We start from the raw sequence: 27,935 nt of genomic DNA on the forward strand, positions 1-27,935 counted from the left end.
AATATAGCCTATTATATTGGTGGTTCTAATAGTGAGTTCTTATGACTAGCAAAATACAGTATACAATACTTACCATAACTGTCATCTTTTTTGCTAATAATATGGTTCTCTTTGATTATTATTCTTCTATTTCACCCCTGGTGTAGCCAGATTATTTTAATGCTATCTATGTCTATCTGTGTACACGTACTGTTAGATTTGCACACCTTTATGTGAGCCTCGTTCCCATTGGCTGTCCTCGTGGGGGTTGGTGAGGTGGGGGTGGTTAGTGGCCAGATAAAAAGAGCAAATGTTCCCCTTACACACACAAACACACTCACCACGTGCCTGCCTGCCTGTCTGTCTGTCTGCCCGTCTGTTTGTGGACGCTAAAGAAGAGGAGGAGACCCACCATCTGAAGCTCTCACTTGAAAATGTAAGTATGCACACACACATACATGCAAACATGTCTAATCCTATTTGAGATAAGGCTGAGGATAAGGGCTCTGCTTCTCAACAAGGGAAAGAGACGTGCAGGGTGAAACACTTGTTGAATGAATGACATACAGTATGTAGAACAAGGGGCAATGCCCACTTGTTGTCGTGCCATTTGAATAATATATCAGTGTTTTGTATTGTTTAAAGCTTTTTGCTTCATTCTAATTGATTTGTTGTGGTAGGAGCGCAACAGGTTTATTCATCAATGCATGGCATGTTCCTGGTTTGCAGTTCACAAATAGGCTCAAATATAATCCTGAATCAATCCCTTATTCATTGAATTGTAGGTCAGTGTGATCAAGGACATCTTGATATCGGGTTTATGAAACTGTCCTTTGGCACATTGTGTTTTGAGATAATGAGTTAATACTGTAATAGACTTGTTTTAGATGTGGGAATGCTTTTTGCTGACAAGCTTTTCTGTTCATGTCAGTCCATAATAAAATGAAAGGAAACTATAAGCTATGATCAGACTGGCTTAATGTGCTGGTAAGATGGTCATACATACATTTATATTGCGTGAGCTTATACAAACTGTGTCAGGGAGCATGGCTTAGGCTGTGTGTGTGTGTGTGTGTGTGTGTGTGTGTGTGTGTGTGTGCGTGTGTGTGTGTGTGTGTGTGTGTGTGTGTGTGTGTGTGTGTGTGTGTGTGTGTGTGTGCGTGTGCGTGCGTGTGTGTGCGTGTGTGTGCTGCTGCTACTGTTCTGTAAATTAAAACATTATATTACTTCTTTTCTAAAATGGGAATAACTGATCAAGATTGTTAATATGTAACCAACCATTGTAAATATGTCCTCAGAGTGGAATGGGATTATATGAGGCACTAAACTGTTCTGAAAATAGCAACTCTTTCTACTATGTGTTTTGTTCTTATGTTGAACTCGTTGACAGTGTACGGCTTTCATGGGATTCAAACAACAAGTGGTTTTCCACACACATATTGATATTGAAATTGACTGTAACTTTCAAAAGCATTAATTCCTAATCATCCCCTATCATTCCCTATTACTGTAATATCCACTTCTGCCAATACATCCCCCTAAATGCTACACGCCGATCCTTTACGTTAAAAAAACAAACACATTTAGCTTTTCTAAAATCATACCAAGAGTGTAATCTCATAGTGTGCCCTTCTTAAATGTTCACATAATGTATGATACATATGCCATTAAAGTAAAATAAATTTGGTATATACTAGAAAACAAGGGAAGGATGACAACGGGCGGCTCCGCTTCCCAGCTGACTCATATCATGTAATTTCCTGCTGTGATGAAGAAATGATTTGTGAATGAGTGCTGATGTGAAAGTGTGTGCAAAGATTTCTAAATGTCATATCAATGGGAAAATATGTTTTAACAATTCAAGAGTGTCTATATACAGATTTGTATGCAATACAATGTCATAGACGTGTATCAGTTTACACAGACACTGTTTCAACTTCCCTATATATTTTAAATTAGCTGCAAACGAATGAATTAATTCAGATTGTCAGAATACACGTTTCAGTGTACTTTATTTCCATGACATCAGTTCATCCATACATGATCAAGCACACAGTATACCACATCATAAAGCTGGTTAATTAAACAATGATCAACTCATTCCTATAAGTGAGATCAAAGGTTCCCTTTTTTTTTTTTTTAACTTAAATTTTATTGCAGTTTCAGCAACTCATACAATCATAACATTCTATACCACTGTATTTTCATTTTTATAGCTGTCTCATAGTTTTAAAAAAAAAAAAATCTTACAGCTTAAAACAAGGGGGAGAGAGAAAACACAAAAAAAACAAAAACAGAAAAGAAAAAAAAACAAGACTTAATATTAAAATATAATTTCAATTGGATTCAGAGAGAAAGGGAGGACACAGACCTAGACAATCCAAATAATTAAAATAAAACAAAGTAAAATGAATAAATAAATAAATTTAAATAATAATAAATGTGGTAAGGGGTCGGAGATAAGGGAGGGGGAGTGTGTTGTATGGGTGTGTGCTGTATGGATGCGTGCACGTTCCCAGAGAGGTGACCTGGGTCAGGAAGACAAAGACACAAGTATGATCCAGGATATATGAGAACACTCAGATCACCGATCACTGCACTAGTACAATCATGGCAGGGCTCCACCTTTTAACAAATGTGTCTTTTTGGAGTCTTATGGAATAGGTTATTTGTTCCATGTGGTAGATTTCCCATACCTTCTCAATCCATAAATTGTATGTTGGGGGCTCAGGTTTTAGCCACTTAATTGTAATGCATTTAACTGCTGCTGTAAGCAATATTTGTAAGAGATATTTTTTGGCTCTTCCATCAATGCCTTCTGGTATTGCTCCCAGCAGTGCCATTTTTGGATCTTTGGTGAAATTTTGGTCGAATACATCTTCGAGTGCCCGAAATACCTCTTCCCAAAATGTTTTTAATTTGGGGCATGTCCAAAATATGTGAATATGATTGCCAATATGTGTACCACAATTTCTCCAACATTTATTCGAGTGTGTAGGGCCCATTTTGGCCACTATTTCTGCTGTACGAAAAAATCGAGAAATCACTTTCCATTTGAATTCCCTCCAGCTATTAGAGTTGGTCACTAGATGTGCTTCGGTGCATATTTCTTCCCATATGTCCTGTGGTATGTCTGTATTCATTTCAATTTCCCATCGCCCTTTTATTTGAAGCGTATTGTTCAAATTCATGCCTAAAAATATTTGGTAAAAACGGCCTATAATTTTCTTATCCCCATTTCCTGTTTGTAATTTCATTAGGAACTCTTCAATTGGAGTGGGCTCCAGAACTTTATCCCATTGCTTATGTTTCGTTAGGAAGTCCCTTAATTGTAGATATCGGAAAAAATCTGTGTTGGGAAGTTTAAATTCCTCCCTCAACTGCTGGAATGACTTAAGTCTGCCATCCTTCAGGAGTTGGTGTAGGTTAGCGAGTCCATGTTCTGACCATTTTCTAAATCCTGTATCTAAACTGGAGGGAACAAAATCCTTTATGAATCCAATATTGGTTAATGCTGAAATTGCTTTGGGCAATCCAAATGCTAGTTTGATTTTTCTCCAAATTGTTAGTGTGACTTTAGTCCATTCGCCCATTTGAATTTCTCGTAAGGCTACATCTAAGAAAGGCAAGATCTGTAGGGGCCTCGCACAAAGGCTTTTTTCTATGTTAAGCCAGCGTGTATGTGTACAATCCTGGGTCCATATTGTCAAAGGTTTTAACTGCGCAGCCCAGAAGTAATATCTTAGATTTGGAAGTTTGAGCCCTCCCTTTAGTTTAGATAGCTGCAATGTTTTTAGTCTGATTCTTGGCCGTTTTCCTTGCCATATAAATTTTGAAATTAACCTGTCCAATTTATCAAATATGGGCTTAGGAATATCAATAGGCAACATCTGAAATGGATAGAGAAGCTTAGGCAGCACATTCATGCGTACACTCTCAATTCGGCCTAACAAAGATAGGGGGAGCATTGCCCATCGGTCCAAATCCTTACCAACATTATGAATCAAACTTTTGAAATTTGCATCGAATAAATTTCTTAATGATGGGGGTATTTGGATGCCGAGATATTTGATGCCATCTTTAGGCCATCTGAAACCACTCTGGAGTTTCACAGTTTGTGAAATTCCACCACTTATATCCATAGCCATTGTTTTATCCACATTAACTTTATAACCCGAAAAGTACCCATATACAGAGATGAGATCCTTTAAGTGTGGGATTGTTGTTGCAGGTTCCGCTAGATATAAAAGCACATCATCTGCGTACAGTGATAATTTATGCTGTTCTCCATTTATTGTCAGTCCTTTTATGTTATCGTTGTCCCTGATAAGCTGTGCCAAAGGTTCAATACTAATATCAAACAGAAGGGGCGAAAGAGGGCAACCCTGTCTGCAGCCGCGCTCTAGGACAAATCGGTCTGATAAAAACCCATTCACTTTAACAGTAGCCTGCGGATTGGAATATAATGTTTGTATCCACTTAACGAAATTGGGGCCAAATTGGAATCGTCTCAATGTTTGAAATAAGTATTGCCAGGACACTCGATCGAATGCCTTCTGGGCGTCGAGGGATAATATCATTGCTTCGTCTTCTTTTACTTTTGGATGTGTCATTAGATTTAGTAACCTTCTAATATTGTCCCCATAATATCTTCCGGTAATGAACCCGGTTTGATCCGGATGAATAATTTTCATGATAATTTTATTGACACGTTTTGAAAGAATAGCAGTTAATATCCGCAGGTCTGTGTTGAGTAGCGATATGGGCCTATATGATTGGCATTTGGTCGAGTCTTTGCCCTCTTTATGTATTACTACTATTGTTGCGTCCCTCCAAGAGGGGGCCATAGTACCAGATTGTAACGCATGGTGATAAGCTTTTAACAGTAAAGGTGACACTTCCTCTTTAAACATTTTATAAAATTCATTTATGTACCCGTCTGGCCCAGGGCTTTTATTGTTTTTCAATATAGAGATTACCTGCTGTATTTCCCATTCATTGATTGGTTCATCTAGCTCTTTTGCCATAGGCTCAGATAACTCTCTTAATTTAATGTCCCTTAAAAATTGCGCCAATTCTTTGTCGTCTGTGCAGGTGTCCATGTTTTTGTATAGGGATTTATAAAATTCGGCAAAGGACTGTGAAATTTCATCCGGTTTCGTGAGTGTTGTATTATTAGACACTAACTTCTGTACTATATTGGATGATTGCTGTTTTTTTAGTCTTAGTGCCAATAATCTACTTGCTCTGTTACCGTTTTTGTAATATTTTTGATTTGTAAACCTTAAATTGCCCTCGATCTTTTCTGTAATTAGGGTGTTTAGATCTCTACGTGCTTGTTTAAGAGTATTAAGTATACTGGGGGATGACGATCCTTTATGCTGTTGTTCAAGCTGCCTTATTTTGTCTTCTAATTCGCGTCGTGTTGCTTCCCTTCTCTTTTTTTTAGCACTTGCAAACGAGATAATACGACCTCTAATATATGCTTTGGCACAGTCCCATAAAATAAGAGGTGATATTTCAGGTGAAGCATTTGTATCTAGATAAGTACTTAATTCAATTTTGACAAATGGGATGAATTCCTTGTCGTTTAGGAGTGATGCATTTAATCTCCATTGTTTGGCTGATGGTGTGTGACCTATGTCCCAGGACACCACAAGAGGAGAGTGATCAGATATTGTAATCGGTAAGATCTTTATGTCCTCTATCCTGTGTAACTCTGCTGTGGGGGTAAAAAAATAATCGATTCTGGAATAGGATGAATGTCTATGTGAGAAGAAGGTAAAATCCCTCCCCTTAGGAAATTTGCTTCTCCAAACATCTGCTAGACCTAACTCTGTTGATAAGTGTTTAAGCCTTTTACTCATTTGGGAAGTGGGGGATTTTGAAGGAGGTTGTCTATCCGTAAGTTGAGATACAACGCAGTTGAAATCCCCACCCAACAGCAGAATCCCAGAGCTGTGCTGCAGTATAGTGTTAAAGGTTGTATTAATGAAGCCAGGCTCATCTTCATTTGGGGCATATATGTTCATGAGAGAAACTTGTATTCCATCAATAGAGCCATTTATCAGAATAAGTCTACCCTCAGAGTCTTTGTGAATTTTAGTTGGTGTGAAATTAATCTGTCTATGTATCAGAATAGAGACTCCTCTTCTTCTGCCTGAGTGATGTGATGAGTAAAACACCTTGTCTGCCCAAGATTTTTTTAGCTTTTCATGCTCCAAGTCTGATAGATGGGTCTCCTGCAAAAACGCTATCTGGCAATTGGCTCTCCTCAGCTGATTAAGGATTTTCTTCCACTTTATGGGACTATTGAGACCTCTGACATTATCGCTTATAACCTTAAGTGATCCCATGACTTGGGGTTAGGAGAATTAGGTAGGAAACAAATTTTGCACTGGCATAAAGTGATGGATCGAGAAGGCTGGTACAGCACAGAAGGCTATAAGTGGCACGTAGTATAAAGCATCTATGTGCATGATTGTATGAATGTAGGTGAGTGGGTGTAAGAAGATAAGTATTTGTAATAGGTAGATGTGGGGAGGATGGGGGAAGGGGGGTATTTAAACCAAAAAAAGAACAGAATATACAAAAGTAAAATACATAAATAAATAGAAGTGTAGACAGGGTTGAAACATTAACATGAGACATTTGTATTGGAATAGAGGAAAAAATTAATTTCTTTGTTGCTTTAAATCTCACAGTGAGATCCCTGGGGAACATTGGGATCAACTCAAACTGAACTGAACATAAAGTTAGATAAACCGTGAACTCGGTCAACACAGTGTCCAACACACCTTTGGGACAAGATCCCAGGCTGCAGGTCAGGACGGCAGCTATGCGAACAATCCTAGAGAGTGCTCGCCTTTGCTTGGGTGGAAAACCAAACAGAACTAAAAGAACTAAAGCTATTATTCTCGGTTCAGGCTCCTGCAGAACCCCGAGATAAAATTAGAAAAGATTACGACATTTCAATGTGAGTGTCACAATTGTCAAAGTAATTCTATGTATAAAACTTATTGTGAAACTTAGGAATTTATCAAAACCAAAGGAAATGAGATAAAAAATGAGTGAAAGTTTCCTGAGAGCTTATGCTCATTCATTACAGCCTGTATGCACACAAGTATTTAGATCACATATCCTTTTACTATACACATCCATACACAAGCACACACCCTCACACCCACACACCCAAACATCCACACACACACCCACACACACAGGTAATCTCAGGGGATATTTATGTTTTGTTTAACCTATGCTAATATCCTAATGATAGACACAGCCTCTCAGGTAATGAGCAATTAAGTAAATAATAACAAAAACAAAACAAAACACTCAAATAGTCCATCTGGATAAACATTTAGGAAGTTGTCCCAGGCAACAGTTATTTAGAATTGTTTATATGTCACTTCCCATGTGAAATAAGGATATCTTCAGTTAGTCTTCCATCTCAGATCTGGGGATGACTTCTTTCTTTACATAGTCCATGGCTTTTGCAGCATCCAGGAACTCCTTCTCTTCATTGTTGTGGGAAATGCGGAATCTGGCCGGGAAGAGTATTCCATAGCGAACTCCTGATCTCCCGTGGAGCATCTTCCTGACGTCCGTGAACGCGGACCTGGTTTTGGCCACGGCGGCCGTGTAGTCGGGGAATATGGCAATCGGGCTGCCGTTGTAGCGGAGCTGACCACCGCGGTCCCGGGCCCTCCTCAGGATGTTTTCGGCATCTCCCTCGTTCTGTAGTTTTGCGATGATGGCGCGTGGCTTGTCTCCCGGTCTCCTCTGTATTAGCCCGCGATGTGCGCGCTCCACCCGCACCTCTTTATCCATCTGTAGCACCGCTTTAAGAAGTTTAGAAACCTCCGTAGGTGAGCTTGATCCAGGTTCTTCAGCTACTCCGATGATCCGAATGTTACCTCTTCTCATCCTCCCCTCCATATCTTCACATTTTACTTTTAATTCTTCCACTTGCTTATCGAGGTCTCTGACATATGTTTGAACTGAAACTACCTCGTCCGACCACGTGCGTAGTCCTGCCTCCATCTCTGTTACGTTAGCTTTAACATGCTCGAGATCTGAGCGGGGCACCGCGGTGTTGTTGGCTATTTCAGTTTTCAATGCTCTCATTTCCGTCTGTAGCGGTTATGTCCTTTCTTATGGAGGAGAGGATATCGGCTTTCACCGAGGCGATGTCCATGGTCAGTTCAGCCGCGGGTGTGGGTGAAGCCTGGTCGGTGTTAGTTGAACTCTTGTTGGATGTGTTGGGCCTTGTGGTGGATGAGCCCTCGTTCTTATATTTGCGCAGATTAGACGCCATCCACGTCGATTTTACCGACCTTTAACTGCACCTTGGTTAGTTGAGGGTAGATTCTAAGTTTTTTGCGTGCTTTTTTAAAATTAAATGTCGTTTAAATACGAAATTAGTCAGGATTCTGCAGGAGCTCTGAAAAGTACGTCTTACTCCATTTGCGGCTGGCCACGCCCCCAAAGGTTTCCTTTTTTACTTTACTGTTGTGGCATTCTATTTTAATCTGAAAAAGAAATCATCAGAAAGTAACATCCAAGCAAATTAAAATATCAACAACGTGCTTGAGAAATGAATTGTTTCTCCGCTGTATTCCAGTGGTATCATGGACGCAGCAGAGTTTCGTCGCAGAGGGAAGGAGATGGTGGACTATGTGGCCGACTACCTGGAGAACATCGAACAGCGACCCGTCTACCCAGATGTGGAGCCGGGGTATCTTCGCTCCTTGATCCCCACAGAGGCCCCACTGGAGCCGGAGAATTATGATGATATAATCAAAGATGTGGAAAGGGTCATAATGCCAGGGGTGAGTTTATACTTCTGTTGATTTTGTTGATGCACAGATTCTCTTGTGCTCTTCTACAGGGGTATTTAGATTAGTCTTTTAGCTCATGGAGGACAGCTTTTCTTTTGAGGAATCATGTCAATAGATATTGAGAATTTGATAATCTGATCACAACAAGTCGCTTCAGGGTCATCCTTTACATATGAAAAAATAGTGACATCAGTATTAGGGCATACCACTAATAAAGCAGATGTTTTCTCAAGTCCCATGATGTAAGCAGCTATTATACCCAGCAACATTTTAATGCATTTCCTCGTAGATGAAATAAAAGAGAATCATCACGACACAGTGATACATTTAGGATTGTTAAGTTGAAAGTTTTTTTTTTTATTATTATTATCATAGTAATATGAAATTATGTTTTACTTTGCCTTTTGTCAGGACAATCATACTGCAAACCAATTCTTCTGGGAGTAATTTCTCCCAATACTGCATAACGTATATTTAATATACTCCTCTCTTGTCCATCAAAACAATTGGAGGAACTACTGGAAAGGAGGACAAATGTTAATGGTAACATGGCGGTTCACTGGTCAGCATTGTTGGCATGTTCTACTGAGCTTTGAATTGGTTTCCTCCCTCAGTCCAAATAAAATGAAACTTGGGAACGTGTGTTTGTCTGTCTGTATGCCAAGGAGCAGCCAGAGCTGCACAACGCTGTTCTGAGCCTGCTATCAAACAGTAGTATTAGGTCGATCAATGAACAACAGAGGTGCTTTAAAAGTCTGTACACAGTGCTGAAAAACCATGTACCGAGAGTTCAACGATTGTATTGTGTCTACAGGTTTCAATCGCAACCAAAAAACAACAGCAGTTTATTTCACTTATGAATTTATTTGTGGTTATAGAAAACACCTTCTCTCTGGCGGTAAGCCACCTCTGCTGAGAGTGAGGAGCATTGCCTCCAATTACTAATATATGACACTCGGAGAGCGCAGGCGTCCGCCAAGCTGCCCAAGTACGATTGCCCCCCCTCTCTGTTCAGCTTGCGCCATCATCCATGTGTAATTTTGTTTATGTTGAGATCAGCTGTAGGTAGTGGAGCATCGTAAAACACTTCATTCAAACTGGACAGAAAAAAAATAAAACTCACCTAAACCGTCGTTGTTACTCTTTCCAACAATCACCGAGCATGCTTTGGTCGAAATCGTCTGTATTTTCACCGAGTTTAAAGTCCCCTCCCTCCACCCCCTGCTCTCTGTATGTCCTTCTGTCTGCAGGCAGAAGGAAAGAGGCTGGGTGACGCGTCATGAACGCGTCATCAGTTGCACTGCGCATGTCTTAAAGCCTGTGGTTTTAATGCACAGGCTGAGCGGAGTTATTAAAAGAAATTCCCGAAGCCGGATCATGATCCGGATCGCCACCAAAATCTAATGGATTGTTCATTGTGCCACACCCCACCCCTCCAAGAAATTCATTCAAATCCATGGCGGACTTTTTGAGTAATCCTCCAAACGGACAAACCAACAAACCAACCATCAATACAACGCCGATGAAAACATAATCTCCTTCCTAGGCCTTCGGCCTTGGCGGAGGTAACAATAATTATGGCAGCAACTTGAACTAAGGTTGGTCTTCTTTTCAAATGAATTAAGCATTTGCATGTTTTGTCTTTTTCCAGGTCACCCACTGGCACAGCCCATACTTCTTTGCCTACTTTCCAGCTGCTAGCTCTTACCCTGCCATGTTGGCCGACATGTTGTGTGCTGCCATTGGCTGCATTGGATTCTCCTGGGTAACCAACACTTTGCTGTGTCTCTGTATCTGACTCTGTAATTTTGACGTGTAGTTTTTGAGATTTTTGTTTGTATTGTGGCTGTGTGTTTCCAGGCTGCCAGCCCAGCCTGCACAGAGCTGGAGACAGTGATGCTAGACTGGCTGGGGAAGATGCTGAATCTGCCTGAGCATTTTATAGCCGGGACTCATGGCCACGGAGGAGGTGTCATCCAGGTAAGTCTTTTGCGTGGTTTTATGCCTCCCTGTCCTCAGGCAGTCCGAGTAGTCGAACCGACTTCCGCTCTGTGGTTTGAAACATGTGTAAAGCAAAGTCAAAGGCTCACATTTTATTGGCTTACAGGAACCATGACTCACATCTGAGTTCCCCTGAAACCAAAATGCATCAGCCATTTGCGTACAATTGATTTGCCGTCTTTTTCTCTCCCTGGTTCACACCGTCTGAAAATTGGCAGGAAATTGCCTTTTAATATGTCATTCACAGGCAGACAGAGATGACGGTGCTGAGATTGTTTCGTGTGGCAAAAGGCTGAGCGTTTATTTAGTCTTCCATTGACAGAATCGCAGCAGCAGAGGATGCAATCTATATATATATATGTGTGTGTGTGTGTGTGTGTGTGTGTGCGTGTGCGTGGGATGGTGGAGCATGAGAGTGCACTCTGATGACAGATCATTTCATGCCTCTTCTATTGTGACCACCTGAGTGTGAGGGTGTGTTTATGTGCATGTGTGTGCACTCATCTGGCTCATTGTGTTTCTGTTTCTGTCTTGCCACTCTCCTTTTTAAGTGCAGCTTACCGGCTCACTATGGCAACGATTGGGGCTCTTCTCGCTGCAGCGGGGCTAATGAGTGTTGTGACAGCACATTGCCAGCCTATTATTATGAACCTTATAACAACAAAAAGGGATGGTTTCAAAAACGACCCTTCTGGTGACCTTTCCCTTTTTACCCATGTGTGAGTCATTAGACTTAGGTGGCAGAAAAAGACAGTTTGCATGTGATTAAAATAAACTACAAATGACAATATATTCCAGAGTCTAATTGACTAAAACATCAGAGACAAAAATAATAGTTTATAGTCTTTTAGTCTTCTAATGCATGCATCATCTTTAGCAGTGGATCATCACTCCTTATCTTTAAGAGCAGTTGTTCTTTTCAGCTTATAAAGGCTACCAGGTTAAGAGGCTGTGTGTGTTTATGTTTAAACCTCAAGGTACTGCTTTGTGCACTTTGTACAGTAAGCAGGGGGAGAACAGGATGTACACTTGGCTACAAATATGCTTATTTTGTCAGTTTCAAACTGCTCTTTTATTTGCTTCAGTTCCTTTGAGTTAGTGACACATTGATGACGTGGGGTTTGATGGATAGGTTGATTGATGAATCCGTTCCGTGGGTCCCTAACCTCTTAGAAATGAATGTCACTCTGCCTCTGCATTGGTTTATCGACACAAATGACATATTACCCTGCTTGTCTGATGAGTGATTTGTGCTTACTGATTGAATGATTTGAACATTTCATTGACTTTCTGGTGGTCCCCAGACACCTCAGAAGTCACGCTTCACTTCATTATGTTGCCTCAAACAATTCTCACTGTATCCGGCTGGCTGGGTGAAGACACAGTTTCTAATAAATACTGTTATTTTATTCTCTAGACGCAAATCAGAGGGAATATCCAACAGCTTTGTGTGTTTGTGTGTGCGTTGGCCAAAGGTTTGGGTGTAATTGTATGCATCAGTAGGAATTGAAGAAGATTAATCATACACACATCACGTAGGTGCTGTCAAAACAGCGTCAATAAGGAAAAAGGTAACACCTGCACACCACTCCATGCCACACAAACTGTGTTTCAATCCTACTTCGTCAGGTCACAATGTTTGAAAAGTGAAAACCGCACCCATATTTATGTGTATGTATGGGTATATATATTTATTTATACATCATGCACACCAATAGGCAATCATCACATCATCAAATATATAATAAAATGTTCTAAATACATTAGGTGTGTTTTTTTTTCCTTATTGTGATTTGATCTAAATAACCTTTTTAGAACAGGGATAAGACCCAATTTCTGTACATATTCAAGATTTCTTTTTCCTTTTAGTAGTAGTTTCTGATATATGTGATAATGAATATGACATAATGTTTATAAATAGCATACTGTACATGTGTGATATTCAGAAGAATGGCTTTTGTATTACTGTTTTTTCTGTGTACTTTATTGAGTTGTTAATTGTTTGAGGGTGTTTTATCACCCTGGGTTTTTTGGATGAACCACACCTACCATCATATAGCTTGTTTGCCCATTGCAACTAGGATTGAAACGTAGTCATTAAAAAGAAATTGTGGCCTGGAGTAGTGTGCAGGCGTAACCTTTATCCTTAATTGTCACATCCCGGTGTGTAAAGGCCTTAAAGCTGGAAAACCACAGCAGTTTTTTCTGTAAAATCAACCTAAACTTTCCACAAGAATTAGTTTCAGAATAAATTTTATGCAAGAATAGACCATGACGTTACTGAATCATGGTTCATTTTTGATTCACATCTATATTAAGTTGTTCACGAGATCATTTTGAAGTGCAGCAGCCCCAGCTGAAACAGTACTGTTCCCCGTTGCAACAGCCCACTGTAACAAATCAGGTCTGCTTGCTTCCTGAAATACTCCATGTATTTGATTTTTTGCTTTTGTAAATACAGGTGAGATTTACAGATGTTTGAATCCACACCAGTGGAGATGCACTGCTTTACACGTTCCCTCTAATTCTCCCACAGAGCACAGCCAGTGAAGCAACCCTGGTGTCCATGCTCGCTGCCCGCTGTAAAGCCATCCGACGAGTTCAGGCCTCCAACCCCGAAAAATCGGAGGCTGAAATCCAGGGCAAACTGGTGGCGTACACCTCTGAGCAAGTAAGCACAAAAATATATTTCCAATCTTATTATTTACACAAATGGTTTTATTCTTTACCCAGGCAAGGTTTATATAAAGTTCACTTTAAAGTCTCTGCAAATACGTTGACCTCTGTAAACGGTCTCACTCAACAACAAGTTGCCCATGTGAGCTCACATCATTAAAGGTTACCTCAGTAATGAATGAGTTTTTCAGTGATTTACTGAGACAGAGGGTCAGTCAGGCAGTAGCTCGCTCTGATCAGGTTTAATACCAGGCTGACTCTGTGATCGGGTTATAGGGAGTCGCCTGAGGGCCACACAGACCTTTACAGGGAGAGCAGTTGTGTTTCTGCTGAAGAGCACCGCTCTAATATCCGGGTGTACATGTCTGAAGTATGTACGCATTTGTTTTTGCATAGTTGTCTATTGTAAGTGATCAGGAATATATCATTGAAGCTCTGAGATTATGTATGGTGTAGGTTTATCTCAAAATTCAACAACCACATATAGGAGGACTCTATATTATCAAGATATAATTTGTACTAGTTTTTATTCCAGCATCACTGCAGTAATTTTCATAAAAGTGTGGCTTTTGCTGTAATTGGAATGTTTTTTTTTTACTTTGAATACTTACATTTTATGGTTTAAGATTTTATAAGATTTGACATTAACACTATCTCATTCTAACTAACCAATTCTAACAAATAATTTCACCTTATTAATAAATCATCATTCAGTATCCATGAATAAGAATATAAGCTGTTAAAGGAGCAACATGTAGTACTGACAGCTAGCGTTTTAAAATGGGTACTGCAGTCCAGATTCAAAACATCGGAGCGTGTGACTCATAGCAATTAGCGTGCGTTGATCCAGTTCGTTTGCTTGCTTCCGTGGCTGCTGAAGGCCGTGTTTGTGTGCCAATTTGTTTCATATGCAGGATGTGGAAATGGGCAGTGGACGGGATCACACCGATCCAAAACAAAATCATTGTTATCATATCATGGTTTATGATTTATTACCGTAAATACATTACATATTGGTCCTTTGAGGTTTATCTTCTTAACAAAAGTGGGAGGAAATTCAACCCTGTGATCAAACAACTCACTTACATTGCCTTCTCACAAATGTTGCATATCTGTCTTTTGAAAGGCTCATTCCTCAGTGGAGCGTGCTTCTCTGATTGGAGGAGTGATGATAAAGAAGGTTCCCACAGACAACACCTACGCGGTCAGAGGGGGCATGTTTAAGAAGATGCTGGAGGAGGACAAAGCAGCTGGACTCATCCCCTTCTATGTAAGACAGCGTCCGTCCATCCAACTATCACAGAGCTAACGCACAAGAGACAGACACAAACAGCAGCTCCGTCTCCAACATTACATATTGTTCATTCTTCCATGAAGTTACACACGTCTGTCATTGGATTGCTTTTGCTACACATGTAAATCTTACGACTACCTACACAACTGCTCGTTGACCTGACAGCTACAATGACACAATGTGTCACACCCTGAGGCTTCTGCTGAAGGATAATATTGTTTGTGTTGAACCTAATGTATGTCAATCTAGTTAAGGACAATAGTCCTGGTCTCAGCTGGACCCACAGATCACTATCAGTGAACAATATTCAGGAGGCTGCACTGGTCCAGCAGCTCTGAATCATCTGTGTGTATGGAAAGTAATATCCAGAGCTACGTTTGACTAAAAAAAAAATATATATATATATATGCTTGTATGAAATAATATGTTACAGCTGCAGTGACTGTGAATTTGAATTTTATTTTCTTATACAAACTTATTAAGATCTAACCTGTCATTGTTGTGACTGTGAAAATAGAAAATGGCACAGATAAGAAAGCACTTCTGGGTGTTAATGATTTATATGTTTGTGTCTTTCAGTTATGTGCGACCCTTGGCACCACACCATCATGTGCTTTTGATCACATCACTGAGCTGGGGCCCATATGTGAGTCAACTGTTGCAAAATGAAAAAGCTTGCTCCGGCCGGTGGGCGGTGTTTAGTTTTTGCCTCGACTCTTTTTCAACATGACGGCCGGGACTGAAAATTACTCATTTAACAGCTTGACAGTACACTAAAATATGTTTCTGAAAACATTTAAGGTGAAAAATAGGCATTACAGTAACAGAATTTTGATTCATATTTGATCAGCGCTGCCTACTTTGACAGTTTCAGTATCTGTCTCATGAGCTACTGTCAGGATATAGTGAGAAAATATGCCGAAAAGTTATTTTTATTAAAGTTACCGACAGTAGCTTTAAAGTGTTATGAATCTATGTGTTTGTAGAAATGCATGCATCATAGTGTTATGCGGGTTATTAATTCTTGATTGACGTGAAAGTCATTATTTTACAGATGTTATTAACCTGTCTGTTTCTTGTCTGTTCTAGGTAACGAGGAAAACATGTGGATGCACATCGATGCAGCATATGCAGGGAGTGCATTCATCTGTCCTGAATTTAGGCCTTTGTTGAATGGCATTGAGGTGCGTGAAAATATGCAAGCATTCATGTTCATAAAGTGCATGAAAACAACAAAGTTCTGACACGGTTGGATTTTAACCTTGATCATCCCAATACGTGTAGGACGGATTTGATATGGTTTAAGTGTGGTCAAAAACTTGAAGTGTGCATCCATCCGCATAGATACATGTTGCTGCTGAATGACAATTGGTTTGTTCAATTGGTTGTGAAATATCTCTCATAGCATCTATGGAAGGAAACACCTTACTGCATACTGATTATATCCAGCTGCTTTGAAAATGGCATAACGTTAATGTCAAGGAGGAAGCATGCACGAGTGAGTAATAGGCCGAACAATCGGCATTAGCAGGAGCATCAGTCTGCCTTTTTGAGGCTGCCGAGGCAGCTGTTGCTCCTCGAGCTGTGCAGAGATGCAGAGATAAGGACAAAGTAATTTCCTGAGGCAGCGTTAGACCTTTATATCTCTCTGTGTATTGGACACACAAGTTCAAACAATGTTGGTGCGGAGACGGAGAAAACAGGCTTGACTCTAAAAGGACCAACTGTTGTTTCATCTAAAATTAACTATTGGATATGTACAGCAACACATTTGTCTCTCATAATTTTGCAATTTTACAATTTCTAGTATTTTTTAATGCAATGGGAATTTGATATTCAGGATTTTTTATATAATTTGATATTCTTTCAGTTATATTTAGTAGAATCCATGTACTGTAGTTATAGTATATAACTTTGAAGCATTATGACGTCAATGAAAATGATTGGACGAGGACATGAAGAAGGAACCCGGTCTTTTAGGATGAGAGTGCAGCCCTGCTGGAGGGTTGGTTGCTAGGATATGAGTGATGGGCGAGCAGGCAACCAGCTCCCTTTGAATCAGTCAGCATGGCAACTGTCAGCCAGGAGTCTGTCTCACATTGTCTCTCTACGCTGTGTTATTGCATGTGTGGAGGTAGAGAAAAGGATATTACAAAAGATAGCAAACAAACAGATGAGAACAGATTAGGAAAGGTTTGTCTCTCTTTGAATAAATCCTGCCAGGAAAGGGTTACTTTCCGTGCACTCTGCAAGCTGTTGACTGGATGTTCCTCTTTTGCATTTCAAATAAATTCTGCCTGCTTTAGTCCAGATAATGCTCTTGGTGAAAAGGTTGTCTCTGCGTCAGTAATGTTAAATAAAGATGTATTATGGTGTGTGTTTTGGCCAACCCACATTTTCCAAGTTGTACTAATGTATCATGCAAAATGTTAAAATGACTAATTATTACAATTCATTTTCTTCCCCTGTGCAACTTCTTAGATCTTGCTTGAAATATGTAGCAGTATACGCAGACATCACTGACACTGAAATTTAATGAAATCATGAATGTTTTGTGTTCTGTTCATCCCAGAGAGACATCAAACTACTGTGGCTTCATTACTGTTTTTTTTCTTGTTTCTTTTTAAAGTTTGCAGACTCTTTCAACTTCAACCCTCACAAATGGCTTTTAATCAACTTTGACTGTTCTACAATGTGGTAAGTTATGCATGTCAATATACAGCGCAGTTGCACGGAAGTTTGTGAAATAGTCCCAAAATATGATGTATTGACTTCAGTACATAGACACGAATTTCACATTTTTTTCATGATGATCAGCACAAAATCAATTTGTATATAATCCACGTAATTGTGAACTGGGAAGTATGAAGAGCAGCGGGAGCAAAATTTTAATTTTTCTTTTTATACTAAAAGTATATTTTGCTGATAATACGGTTTACTCATGTAGCATTTTCAGTACAGTTACACCTGTAATAGAGTATTTTTGATATTGTGGTATTACAACTTTTAATTAAGTAAAAGATGAGAACACTTCTTCCACCACTAGGAAAACACAATCTTTGAATTACTTCTTATTTATCAAATCACAAGAAGGCATAATACATTCCCAATTTTGCCAGTTAACTGAGCACATGTATAAGCAACACTGATACGGTTTGACATTTTTGCTCCCTTCTTTGGCCATGGACACCGTAACAGCAGCTGTTGAAAAATGAGAGTGTCTGTCATCCATGTTCAGATTGGAACCAGCAACTTTCTGTTCACAAGTTCCATACTGCCATGCTTGAAGATTACATATTAATGAATGATGCATGGAGGAGCCACAAAGACATGTTTAACAAAAGGAGAGTTGTTGGGTTTTTTTTAGCATCTAGCACCTTCTGTATTTTATAATTATTCAGAATATTTACCAATTCCCTAAAGTAACAATGAGGAGTCCATTTTAAACTGATATCCATCTACACCTCAATCATTTGCACAGTAAAAATAGAACTACGCCTCCCATCTGCCCCGTCTGTCAGCAGCAAACAAAACGAGACATGCTCTGCACAAGATGGAAACAGAGGTGTTTCAAACCTCGTCATGTGGTGAAGGGAAGAGGTCTTTAAACCCCTTTTCCATCACCTCTGGCTCAGTCTGTGACTACTGACATACCTGTTGACTATTGAGATAGCTTCCTGTTTCAGTTGTCTGACACATGCATAACTATTACTGTGAGTTATTTTATCCAAACATACATTTGGATACAAGTCACAGTTTATGGTTACAATTTATCAACAGTTTTTGTTCAACATACTGAGGACAACTTTTTATAGAGATTTAATGTAGTATTGAGATACACTACAGAATATGCTATATGGTGTAGTTTAGTACAACATAATAACAATATGGTGTATTGTAGTATATATTATTAATATTGTAATATATGAAATGCAAAACACATGTGGGTCACTAAATTAGTTCTAAAAATATTTTATTTTATAATTTGAAAAAAGATTTTTTTAAGTAAACCTCAAGGAGAGCAATTGAGGGGGGATCCCACTCCCAGGATGGACAGACGTCCTGTGTCTGTGAGCTTGCCTGTTTCACTACAGGCAGATTCCCGTCACACGCTACGGTGGTCAGGGATATAAAATCAATGAATCAATACATATGCCTAAAAACACTCTTGATTTCTTCAAGTGGGGATTCCTAGTTAAGAGACTTATTGGAGCAGCCTGTTAAATAAGGAATTGCAATAGTCTAGCCTAGAAGTAAAAAATGCATGGACTTATTTTTCTGCATCGTTTTGAAACAGGATGTTCCTGATTTTTTGCAAAGTTACGTAGGTGAAAAAAGGCAGTCCTTGAAGTTTGTTTTATGTGGGAGTTAAAGGACATATCCTGATCAAAGATAACTCTTGATTCTTTATAGTGGTGCTGGAAGCCAGGGCGATGCCATCTAGAGTAACTATATCATTTGATAATTTGTTTCGCAGGTGCTCAGGGCCAAGTACAATAACTTCAGTTTTATCAGAGTTTAACACGCAGGTCATCCAGGGTGTTATGTCCTTAAGGCATGCTCGGAGTTAAGCTAACTTGTTGGTTTTGTCTGAATTGTTTGATATATATAATTGGGTATCATCTGCATAACAATGAAAGTGTATGTCTTTTCTAATGATATTGCCTAAAGGAAGCATTTATAAGGTGAATGGAATTGGTCCAAGCACAGAACCTTGTGTAAGGCTGTGGATAGATAAATAGATAGATAGATTGATAGATAGATAGATAGATAGATAGATAGATAGATAGATAGATAAATAGATAGATAGATAGATAGATAGATAGATAGATAGATAAATAGATAGATAGATAGATAGATAGATAGATAGATAGATAGATAGATAGATAGATAAACCCACTAGAAGTGTGTGGTGTTGTCTCTATCTGCAAAGACCCTGCCCTCTGCCTGCATTTTCTCTTTTCATTTTATTTTGCTATGTTCACTCCGTAGCGCACTTGACCATCGCTGCTCTCTCCCTCCCTTGCGCGCTGGTTGAGCCGTGGAGGAGATGGCCAGCTTTGAATGCCTTGTGTTCACAAACAGGAACCGACAACAGTTACATATTATACCTCTTGCGAGGGGGGCAATTTTTTTCATAAAATAAAATGTGTTAATCAGAGCACTCATAAGAACGTAACGCTATATATATTTTGTGATTCTCCGTCAAATCAGCAGGGGGAGGCGTGTAGAAACGGCTTTCATTGCGGCTTGCAGTGCTCCAAATATTCTGCTTCAATCCATATTTGTTGGCGTTTAGCCTTTCAAAAACAACATTTCACTGCGGCCAAAAAACTGTTTCCACTCCCATTAACCGTGCACAAATGGAGGCACGCACTAACGTATTGTTCAGCTTCACATTCATAAAAAAATGAAGATTCATCTATATGAGGATATGTGGAATTTTATTTTTAGCCTATTTTGATACAATTCAAATTGTGCTTATTTTCGTTATGACCGGTGTGTGTGTCTCCTCATATCTTTAGCTGTCTCGGGCAGGAAAATCAAAAGGATGCAAGCTTGGAATGCATATGCCTATCATTTATCAGAATCCGATTTTATATCATGTATATCCTTAAGGCCTATATCATTTTTAATAGATTATCAGAGTGTTTTCTTATCAAATTAGCTTGTGGTTCACGGAAAAAAATAATCAGACAGACGGCGAACTCGCTGCAGATGAAGAGCCGGCCTCGGAACTCTGTGGCACTGGTTCCGCGCACATTTTCGTGTCCCCAGCTGTGTCGCTCTCGGAGTGAATTAAAGAGCAATTTCAATGTTTGCTTTTTGCTCAGCAAATTTTCCGTTGCTGCCAGTACACAGGTGAGACCCAGCGCTTCAGTTGGCTGCTTGCGCGGTTTGACCCCTGGCGCTCAACAGTAAATTCAAACTGGATCTAATCTGTGTAACGCCAGCAATAGACAGTTTGCTCAGCAAACTTTTAAAGTTTGCTTTTTGCGCATTAAACTTTCAATGTTTGCTTTTTGCTCATTAAACTTTCAATGTTTGCTTTTTGCTCAGCAAATTTTCCGTTGCTGCCATTACACAGATTAGACTATTCATTCTCAAAGACTGGGTTGGGACCCACAGGTGGGTTGCAGGAGATTTTATTAGGGTTGCCAAATAAATTTGCAGAATTTCTTCCAATATCTTTTATTTAACATTTATACACAAATACGTACATACATGCACAAATTCGCTACTCTCAGGATTTATAGATAAAGCCTATTGTGAATTGGGTTGCGATGGTTTGTCATTTTTAAAAAGTGGGTCCCCAGAAAAACAGTTTGGGTTAGACTCAGCGTTTCGGCCAGCTACCAGCCCGCTGTGAACCCCAGCGCTCGACAGGAAGTTTGCTGATATCACAGCTGGGTCAAACTTGTGTAAGCGCAGCAATTGATTGTTCGCTTTTTGCTCAGCAAACTTTCTGTTGCTGCTGTTACACGGTTTAGATCCAGTGCTGCCGCTGGCCACCAGCCCACTGAGACTCCCGGCGCTATGTTTTGCGCTGGCTGACCGGAGTTGCTACACAACCAATAACCGAAGGTTCGTCTCCCGGAGGTGCCGACCACTCTCCTCCCGGCGAAGTAGTCTCCTGGTGGCAGGGAAGACATAACGAAAATATGAGTAGTTTTCTCGTTTCTTACACTTTGGATTTAATCCAATAAAGCAAACTATCAAAACGTGGGCTACACGGACCAGAGTTCTGTGAAATCTGCACTCGACTGCTCTTCTTTAACGACCGGATGTGTGTCTCAGTAAACTGAAATTGAATTACAAGAATTGAATTTGAATTGTGAGAACTGAATATGTTTTAATTTTACATTAAATTTCAATTCAGATTCAGTATTTAATGCAATTATTCAGGTTAAACAATACAAACCAAAATTATGTGATTCAAATTCAGTTTTTTTTTACACATATTTCTGCTTGTACATGATCATCAAAACACCATTTTCATAGAAGGAGTTCTGTATTCTTTTTTTTTTGCATTATTAAACGGTCCAGTAATATTGGTGTAAGGATTTTTTTCTGCTTGTTAACACCTATCAACTATCGCTGCATTTTGTTGTCTCAGTACTTGTACTGAGCGATGCAATGAGAATAAAGTTGAATTGTCAACAGGGTGAAGAAGAGAGAGGACATCATTGGAGCCTTCAAGATGGAACCACTCTACCTGAAACACGAAAACCAGGAGTCAGGTATAGAGTCATTTCACTTAAAGTATTTGAATCAATGATCACAGATCAGGTCGGATGAACCTGGGGTCTACTGCATAATATAATGACAACAATGAACAGTTGTAACGTGGTTTACTGTTCACTTTGTGCGGAAGTCAATCGAAAATTAAAATTAATCAGACTTAACTTTTAAAGAAATACCATAATATGATTCAGTGTCTATGTGTATATGTGTCTAATGTGTGTGCTGGTGCACATGCTCCTAGTCTGCAGATGGGCTCAGAGCTGCACTATAATTTGTCTGACAGACAAGTAGACAGAGAGAAAGACAAGTAGCTACCTCCCACCACACTGAGGCACCTTACAAAAGCCTTTCGCTCACACAATCTGGACTCTTCAATCTAATTAGTGGTTATTAGCACCAGCTAACACGGGGCTCCATTCTGCAGAGATGGGCTATCTGTAGCCAGTGATCAGTGTGGACTAACAGTGCTGTGATCAGTGAGATGAGGTTTAGGGATGTGGGTGCAATGGCGTCAACACCTGGACACTGGACCTGGAAAGCAATCCCAAATACAACAGCTTTACAATAGATCATTTTCTGAAGCTAATAATGTTTAATGTCAGAGCTTTGTTGATTCAACTTTATCTGTGCAAGTTCTTTTTCTCTCGTAGTCAGTTGTTTTACAATCAGGAGAAATTGTTTTTTTATGATATTTTATTAGAACAATGTAATTAACAATGTATTAGTGTGTGATGTGACATGTTTTATTAACTCCTCAACCATTTTTTTTCTTTCAACAGGGCTGGTCACAGATTATAGGGTAAAATAAATCATTAATAATTCAGTTTCTACAATTTGCAAGAAATCAAATAATCCTGGTTAGCATCAAACAGAGGCTAAAGCTATAACCACTCTCCTCCTCTGTCCGGCAGCATTGGCAGATTCCACTCGGAAGAAGATTCCGCTCACTAAAGATGTGGTTCGTCTTCCGTATGTATGGTATTCAAGGCCTGCAGGCTCATATACGAAAGGTAGGAGACCAACTGAATGATCCACCATGTATCTTTGCCCTTAAATTCCTGGTTAAAATTCTAATCGTTTCTCTCTGATAGAGTTCAGTAAATTCAGTTTATAGGTAGTGTTGATTCATGACCTTTACGATAGTATTTATTTATTTCTCTAACTAGTTCTTAATGGTAATGAATGGTGTTTTTATAGCGGTATAGTGTTTCATTTTGTGCTAAAAGTCTGATGTCTGTCCAGAGAAGAGTGAGGTGTTGGTTTTACGTTTACAGTTTTGGGAGAATTACTCAACAAAATGTGTGTTAGCTGTTAACCGTTGAAAAACCAGCCATTTGCTATTAGTAATATCAATGTGATAATCCTGTAGTGTTATTAACTTAATCCAAATACTGACTTTGTTAGAAATTACTAAAAGATTATCACAGATCTGACGGTGGTGGGTAGTCTGGCTTCCACTTTTCTTCCTCTCTGAGTCTCATTGCTACTCAATCTTTCCTTGAAAAAAAAAACACTTCTGACGATTACATACGCCTGGTCTTTATGGTAAATGCCATCCCCTTCCTCCCTCCCACCGACCTCACCCCACCTAATCCTCCTTACCAGTAAAGTCCCTCCACAGCCCTCATCTCTGCCTCCATCAGCATATCCTGTCAGTCAAATGTGTCTGGTCTCCATCTTCTTTTTATAGCAACATTTTACTACATTTCTCCTCCGATGCCCATCCTCCACCCATGACCACCCATTTCTTTATCCGTGCTTCACCCCTATAGCGTGCCTGTCTCTCCCTCTCATAATCTTCTTCCTCCCTCCAGTCTGCTCTGTCAATCAAATAAGCCTGTTTTGTGTTTACTCTCCATTTTAAATGATCCCTGCAGCCATAACCAACAAGACACTACTCTACTGTACATCCGTCCTCTAGATTAGATGGAACAGTTTGAGCTACATCTTGTAGAGTCAGACTACAATATGTTCAGACGGAAATACAGCATGTGTGATGTACTGACTGTGAGTTTCCTCTTTTCCAGGAAAGCAAATTTAAATTCTACTTTACCTATTTTTTTTATAAACCCTGATGCATTAATTATCCTCCCATGAGAAAAAAGAAGTTGTAAAATGAAGCATTTTAATGACGAATGCATGTAGAATACCGAGCATTCAGTAATTAGCCAAACAGACGATGAGGTCATTACAGTATATTGGCTTGTAAAGACCTCTGAGTGATGGTGAATTACTGGCTGGGAATGAGGAAACAAGGTGGTGGTCAACCAAGTGGTCATTTAGGCCAGTGTTCGGCTTCATTAGAGAGGCAGGAAAAGTTCAAGTTGGTCCATATAATTGTGATCAGATGCAGTGATGCCCATTCACAGTTTCACTATGCATTCTATCTCTCGCTGGGCTCTTTCATCATAAGTGGATAAATGAGATTATAGTAGTTTCATTGTACGTTGTCATTTGAAATTGACTTAAAAGGAGTGCAATGACATTTCCTGGAAGCAGATTTTGAGTCAGACTATTTCATGGTTGCTTCATCCTGATTTTGAACTTGTTTGAACTGAGCCTCCTAGGCAGTGCTTCCTACCAGGATGTGAACTATACCTCAACCTGCCCTTTTCATCAAAAGTGTTCGTTAATCGATAGTTACAGATGGTTACATTTAGTTCATGGTAAGGGGGATACACTCTAGAGAGGTACGGACAGAAGCAGTGGGAAAAGTCCTCTGATCTCTACGGCTGAAGGCACTGTGCCATGTAGTGATACAACACTGACATCTGGTGGAAACCATAGAAATTATAGCCTTTAGTAGAGTTGCTTGCAATTGTTTTCTTGCAGAGGTCATATGTAAAGGCCAGGCAGCAGTTTGAAATTTACTTTTTTTCCCCCAGCAAATGCTCTGTTACACGGTATATAACCTACTATACTTATTAATCGTGTTAATAACCCCTCGCCCTTTCATTTGCTCATTAAATTCACTATGCAGTTTCTTTAACCTGAGTGAACATGAGACATCCTCAGATCTCTGCAGACTATTTAAAACACATTAAGTGCAGTGCAAGTGTACTTTCATCCACATGCACAGTATATCATACACAGTACATTTTACAAACAGTACATGAGTCATATAACACGTTATAATGCATGTCTTCTCTTAACAGCAAGTGGACCTGGCCAAAGAGTTTGAGAGTCTGGTACGAGCAGACAAGAGATTCGAGATCTGTGCCGAGGTCATCATGGGACTGGTCTGCTTCAGGCTCAAGGTAACGACATCCGACATGATAGAGCTACGACAACTTGATAAATCCAGTGTTGTCCTTTACGGAATTTCATTTCCTTGAAAAACCCATTTCATACCAACAGATAGATCACAGTAGAGATGCACACACAGATAGGAGACGGGAGGTTCACCTGAAGTAAATTGTAAAAAATTCTTTCCTCCTCTGTTTGTTAAATTGTTGTTTTCATTGACAGAGAAAAGCTGAGGTATATAAGTTATATTGATAATGTTAAATATGGTGTATAAGAAGGTGACATACACATAATGTCTATATTGTACTGGTCCAGTCTTTCTTACACACATTACCTACCCTTGAAATGGTTAAATAGGCATATGAAACTCAGCTACAGGTGAGTTACAAAGCCTGTTTTTGCATGTGATGTGATATATAAGAAAAATAGAGTGAATCATCTCCCCTTATTTCAATCGATATAAATGCAGTTGTCTTAAAAGCCATGGTATGATCATGACATAATAATCTGCTCATTGCTGAACACTGGTAACATTGCAATTTTTAGTGTATACAGAGCTCCCAGTTAGCAAACACTATAAAAGGCAACATGACTAATAGTTTAACGTAAGTGTCTACTAGGCAAGGCAAAATCCTGGCTGTTGTAAAAAATCGAAACAACGTAAACTTAATTTATTCCTTGCCCCCTCCTCTCAGGGCTCCAATGAGTTGAACCAGCTCTTGCTGAAAAGGATCACCAAGCGCAGAGAGATCCACCTGGTACCCTGCCAGCTCTCCGGCCGCTTTGTCCTGCGCTTTGCCATCTGCGCACGCACTACTGACTCATGTCACATCCAAAAATCATGGCGGCACATCACGCAGCTGGCCTTTGAGCTTTTGCAGGAGCATCATTGACCAAAAAGGCTGGAAAGGGGCTGTCCACTCTGATGCCGAAATTAGGACCAAAGTTAGGACAAAAATTCAGAGTTTCATGTTGCAGATGTAAAATGTCATAAAGGGAATGAACAATGATTTCACAGCTCGCTTAGCAGTCAGGTACCTTACTGTCTGCAGCCATGTTATCTAGTCTCGTAAGCAGTGGTCATTATTTTGCAAATAAATGTATGTGAAAATAACTTATTACACAACGTATCTACAAAAACTCAAATGTGTATAAAAGGAAAGAATGCACGTTCCAAATATTAAATTTTTGTATCTCCAACTTCTCCCTGACTTCGCTTTTACCTCTCACTGTTGTAATGATGATGTTATTGCCCTCTTCATAATGCAGTTGTCCCACTGCAGACCTGTCTTTACTGCCTATGCCGCTTTTGTGTCTTCTATGAAAAAATATGGTTGGTTTGGGAATTTTTTGAGTGTTGCAATGACTTTATTGCACATCGTGTGTGAATCAATTTATGAGTCTGTGTGTGTCTGCAATTTTGTGTGAGTTGGTGCTCATACAGAAACAGCTTTTTTATGTCTGTGTTTAGTGATATGCTGTAAATTAAGAATTGGAAATGAAAGTGTTGTAATAGTGCGACAACAGTTACTTTATCACATTACTACTGTTGTCTGGCTATATATTTCATGGAGGGCTTCATAGAGCCTGTGAAGTTAAAGAATACGTTTTATAAGTGCATCAATTTGTTCATGACCTTATTTGCAGAAGTAGTTGAGTTTAATATATAATGACAGGCAAGGGTCTATCTTTTTTTTCTTCTTTTTTTATGCACAAAAGGCCGGTATTTCTTAAAACTGTAGCACAAGACAATCCATCTTTCACTGGAAGTCAAATGGATGAAAATGAAATGATGCTACTTGGGTACACAGGACCACTATTTGTTTCTCTACTAAGCATATTTTCAATCATTACAGTTATACAGGCAATTTGATGCACGCACGCACACACTAGTCTCTCATCATATACTGTATGTTTAACTTTAAGCTTTGAAATTTAAGACAGATTCACATGATTAACAAATGTATTTCAAACAACACTAGGCTCCTGCCTGTTGTCAACATCCACAACATATTTTGTCACTATGTTTTCTGGGTTGCTGATCCCTCACATTTGTCTGCCAGGAGACATGTAAATCTTTGGTATGACATCACCAAACCTTGCTGTTAATTCATAAATTGTGTCAAAGCATGCTGCTGTTGCTGATCAAGGTGTTTTCTCTCTGGCTTGGCTGTGTGCCACATGCAATGGTATGGGCTTCTGTTAATAAAGTCTACTGTCGTCTGCATGGTGTTTGACTTTCTCTTTAGATCCTCAATATACAATATATTACAAAATATCGGGATCATGACAAAGAAAAGTTGAAAAGGGTTGCTGTGGTCTGAAAAAGTTTTGGAAACCATTGGGCGACAGTGTACTACTATATGAAATAGCTCTGTCTGGTTCCAACTGTTGTAACCTCAGCACAACAATGGCAAAAACTATTGGATACAATCAGTGGTTATGATTCTCACTATATTACTGAAAGAGTAGTGAAAATGCAGCCTGATACATTCCTGCTGTCCTTCTATTGCAGTGTGCTCAATTAAAGATGACAGGCATCGACCATGCACGCCTGCACGCACACACACACAAGCAAACAACCAATAGCTGTGCCACTCAGCCTTCTCTGAGCATCCTAATCCCTGAGGACGAAGGCCAGTGTTCTATAA

At 39.5% G+C, this 27,935-nt stretch overlaps 1 protein-coding gene across 2 annotated transcripts; it reads left to right on the plus strand.

Annotated features, from left to right (window-relative positions):
* The first annotated feature begins 263 nt into the window (after nucleotides 1-263).
* ddc (dopa decarboxylase) lies at nucleotides 264-27,511 on the plus strand. 2 transcript variants are annotated; one of them, XM_037785916.1, is made up of 14 exons: nucleotides 264-415; nucleotides 8,606-8,813; nucleotides 10,474-10,587; nucleotides 10,683-10,802; nucleotides 13,360-13,494; nucleotides 14,626-14,769; nucleotides 15,373-15,439; nucleotides 15,883-15,977; nucleotides 17,423-17,490; nucleotides 21,958-22,034; nucleotides 22,818-22,837; nucleotides 22,950-23,048; nucleotides 25,194-25,295; nucleotides 25,980-26,177. In XM_037785916.1, the coding sequence occupies exons 2-14, from the start codon at nucleotides 8,613-8,615 to the stop codon at nucleotides 26,175-26,177; spliced, it is 1,440 nt and encodes a 479-aa protein (XP_037641844.1). In that variant the 5' UTR covers nucleotides 264-415; nucleotides 8,606-8,612. The 2 variants fall into 2 exon arrangements, with proteins under 2 accessions (XP_037641844.1, XP_037641845.1); XM_037785917.1 differs by lacking the exon at nucleotides 264-415 and having other exon boundaries at nucleotides 8,613-8,813; nucleotides 25,980-27,511.
* Nucleotides 27,512-27,935: the final 424 nt, after the last annotated feature.

This window comes from Sebastes umbrosus, chromosome 11, assembly GCF_015220745.1.
Source record: "Sebastes umbrosus isolate fSebUmb1 chromosome 11, fSebUmb1.pri, whole genome shotgun sequence".
NCBI classification, from domain to species: Eukaryota; Metazoa; Chordata; class Actinopteri; order Perciformes; family Sebastidae; genus Sebastes; species Sebastes umbrosus.

Excerpts from the sequence above, each read along its gene's own strand:
- ddc (XM_037785916.1), top strand. The coding sequence starts at position 8,613 with ATGGACGCAGCAGAGTTTCGTCGCAGAGGGAAGGAGATGGTGGACTAT. Across the intron at positions 15,440-15,882 it reads CACTGAGCTGGGGCCCATAT|GTAACGAGGAAAACATGTGG; the intron begins GTGAGTCAACTG and ends TGTCTGTTCTAG. Across the intron at positions 22,035-22,817 it reads ACACGAAAACCAGGAGTCAG|GGCTGGTCACAGATTATAGG; the intron begins GTATAGAGTCAT and ends TTCTTTCAACAG.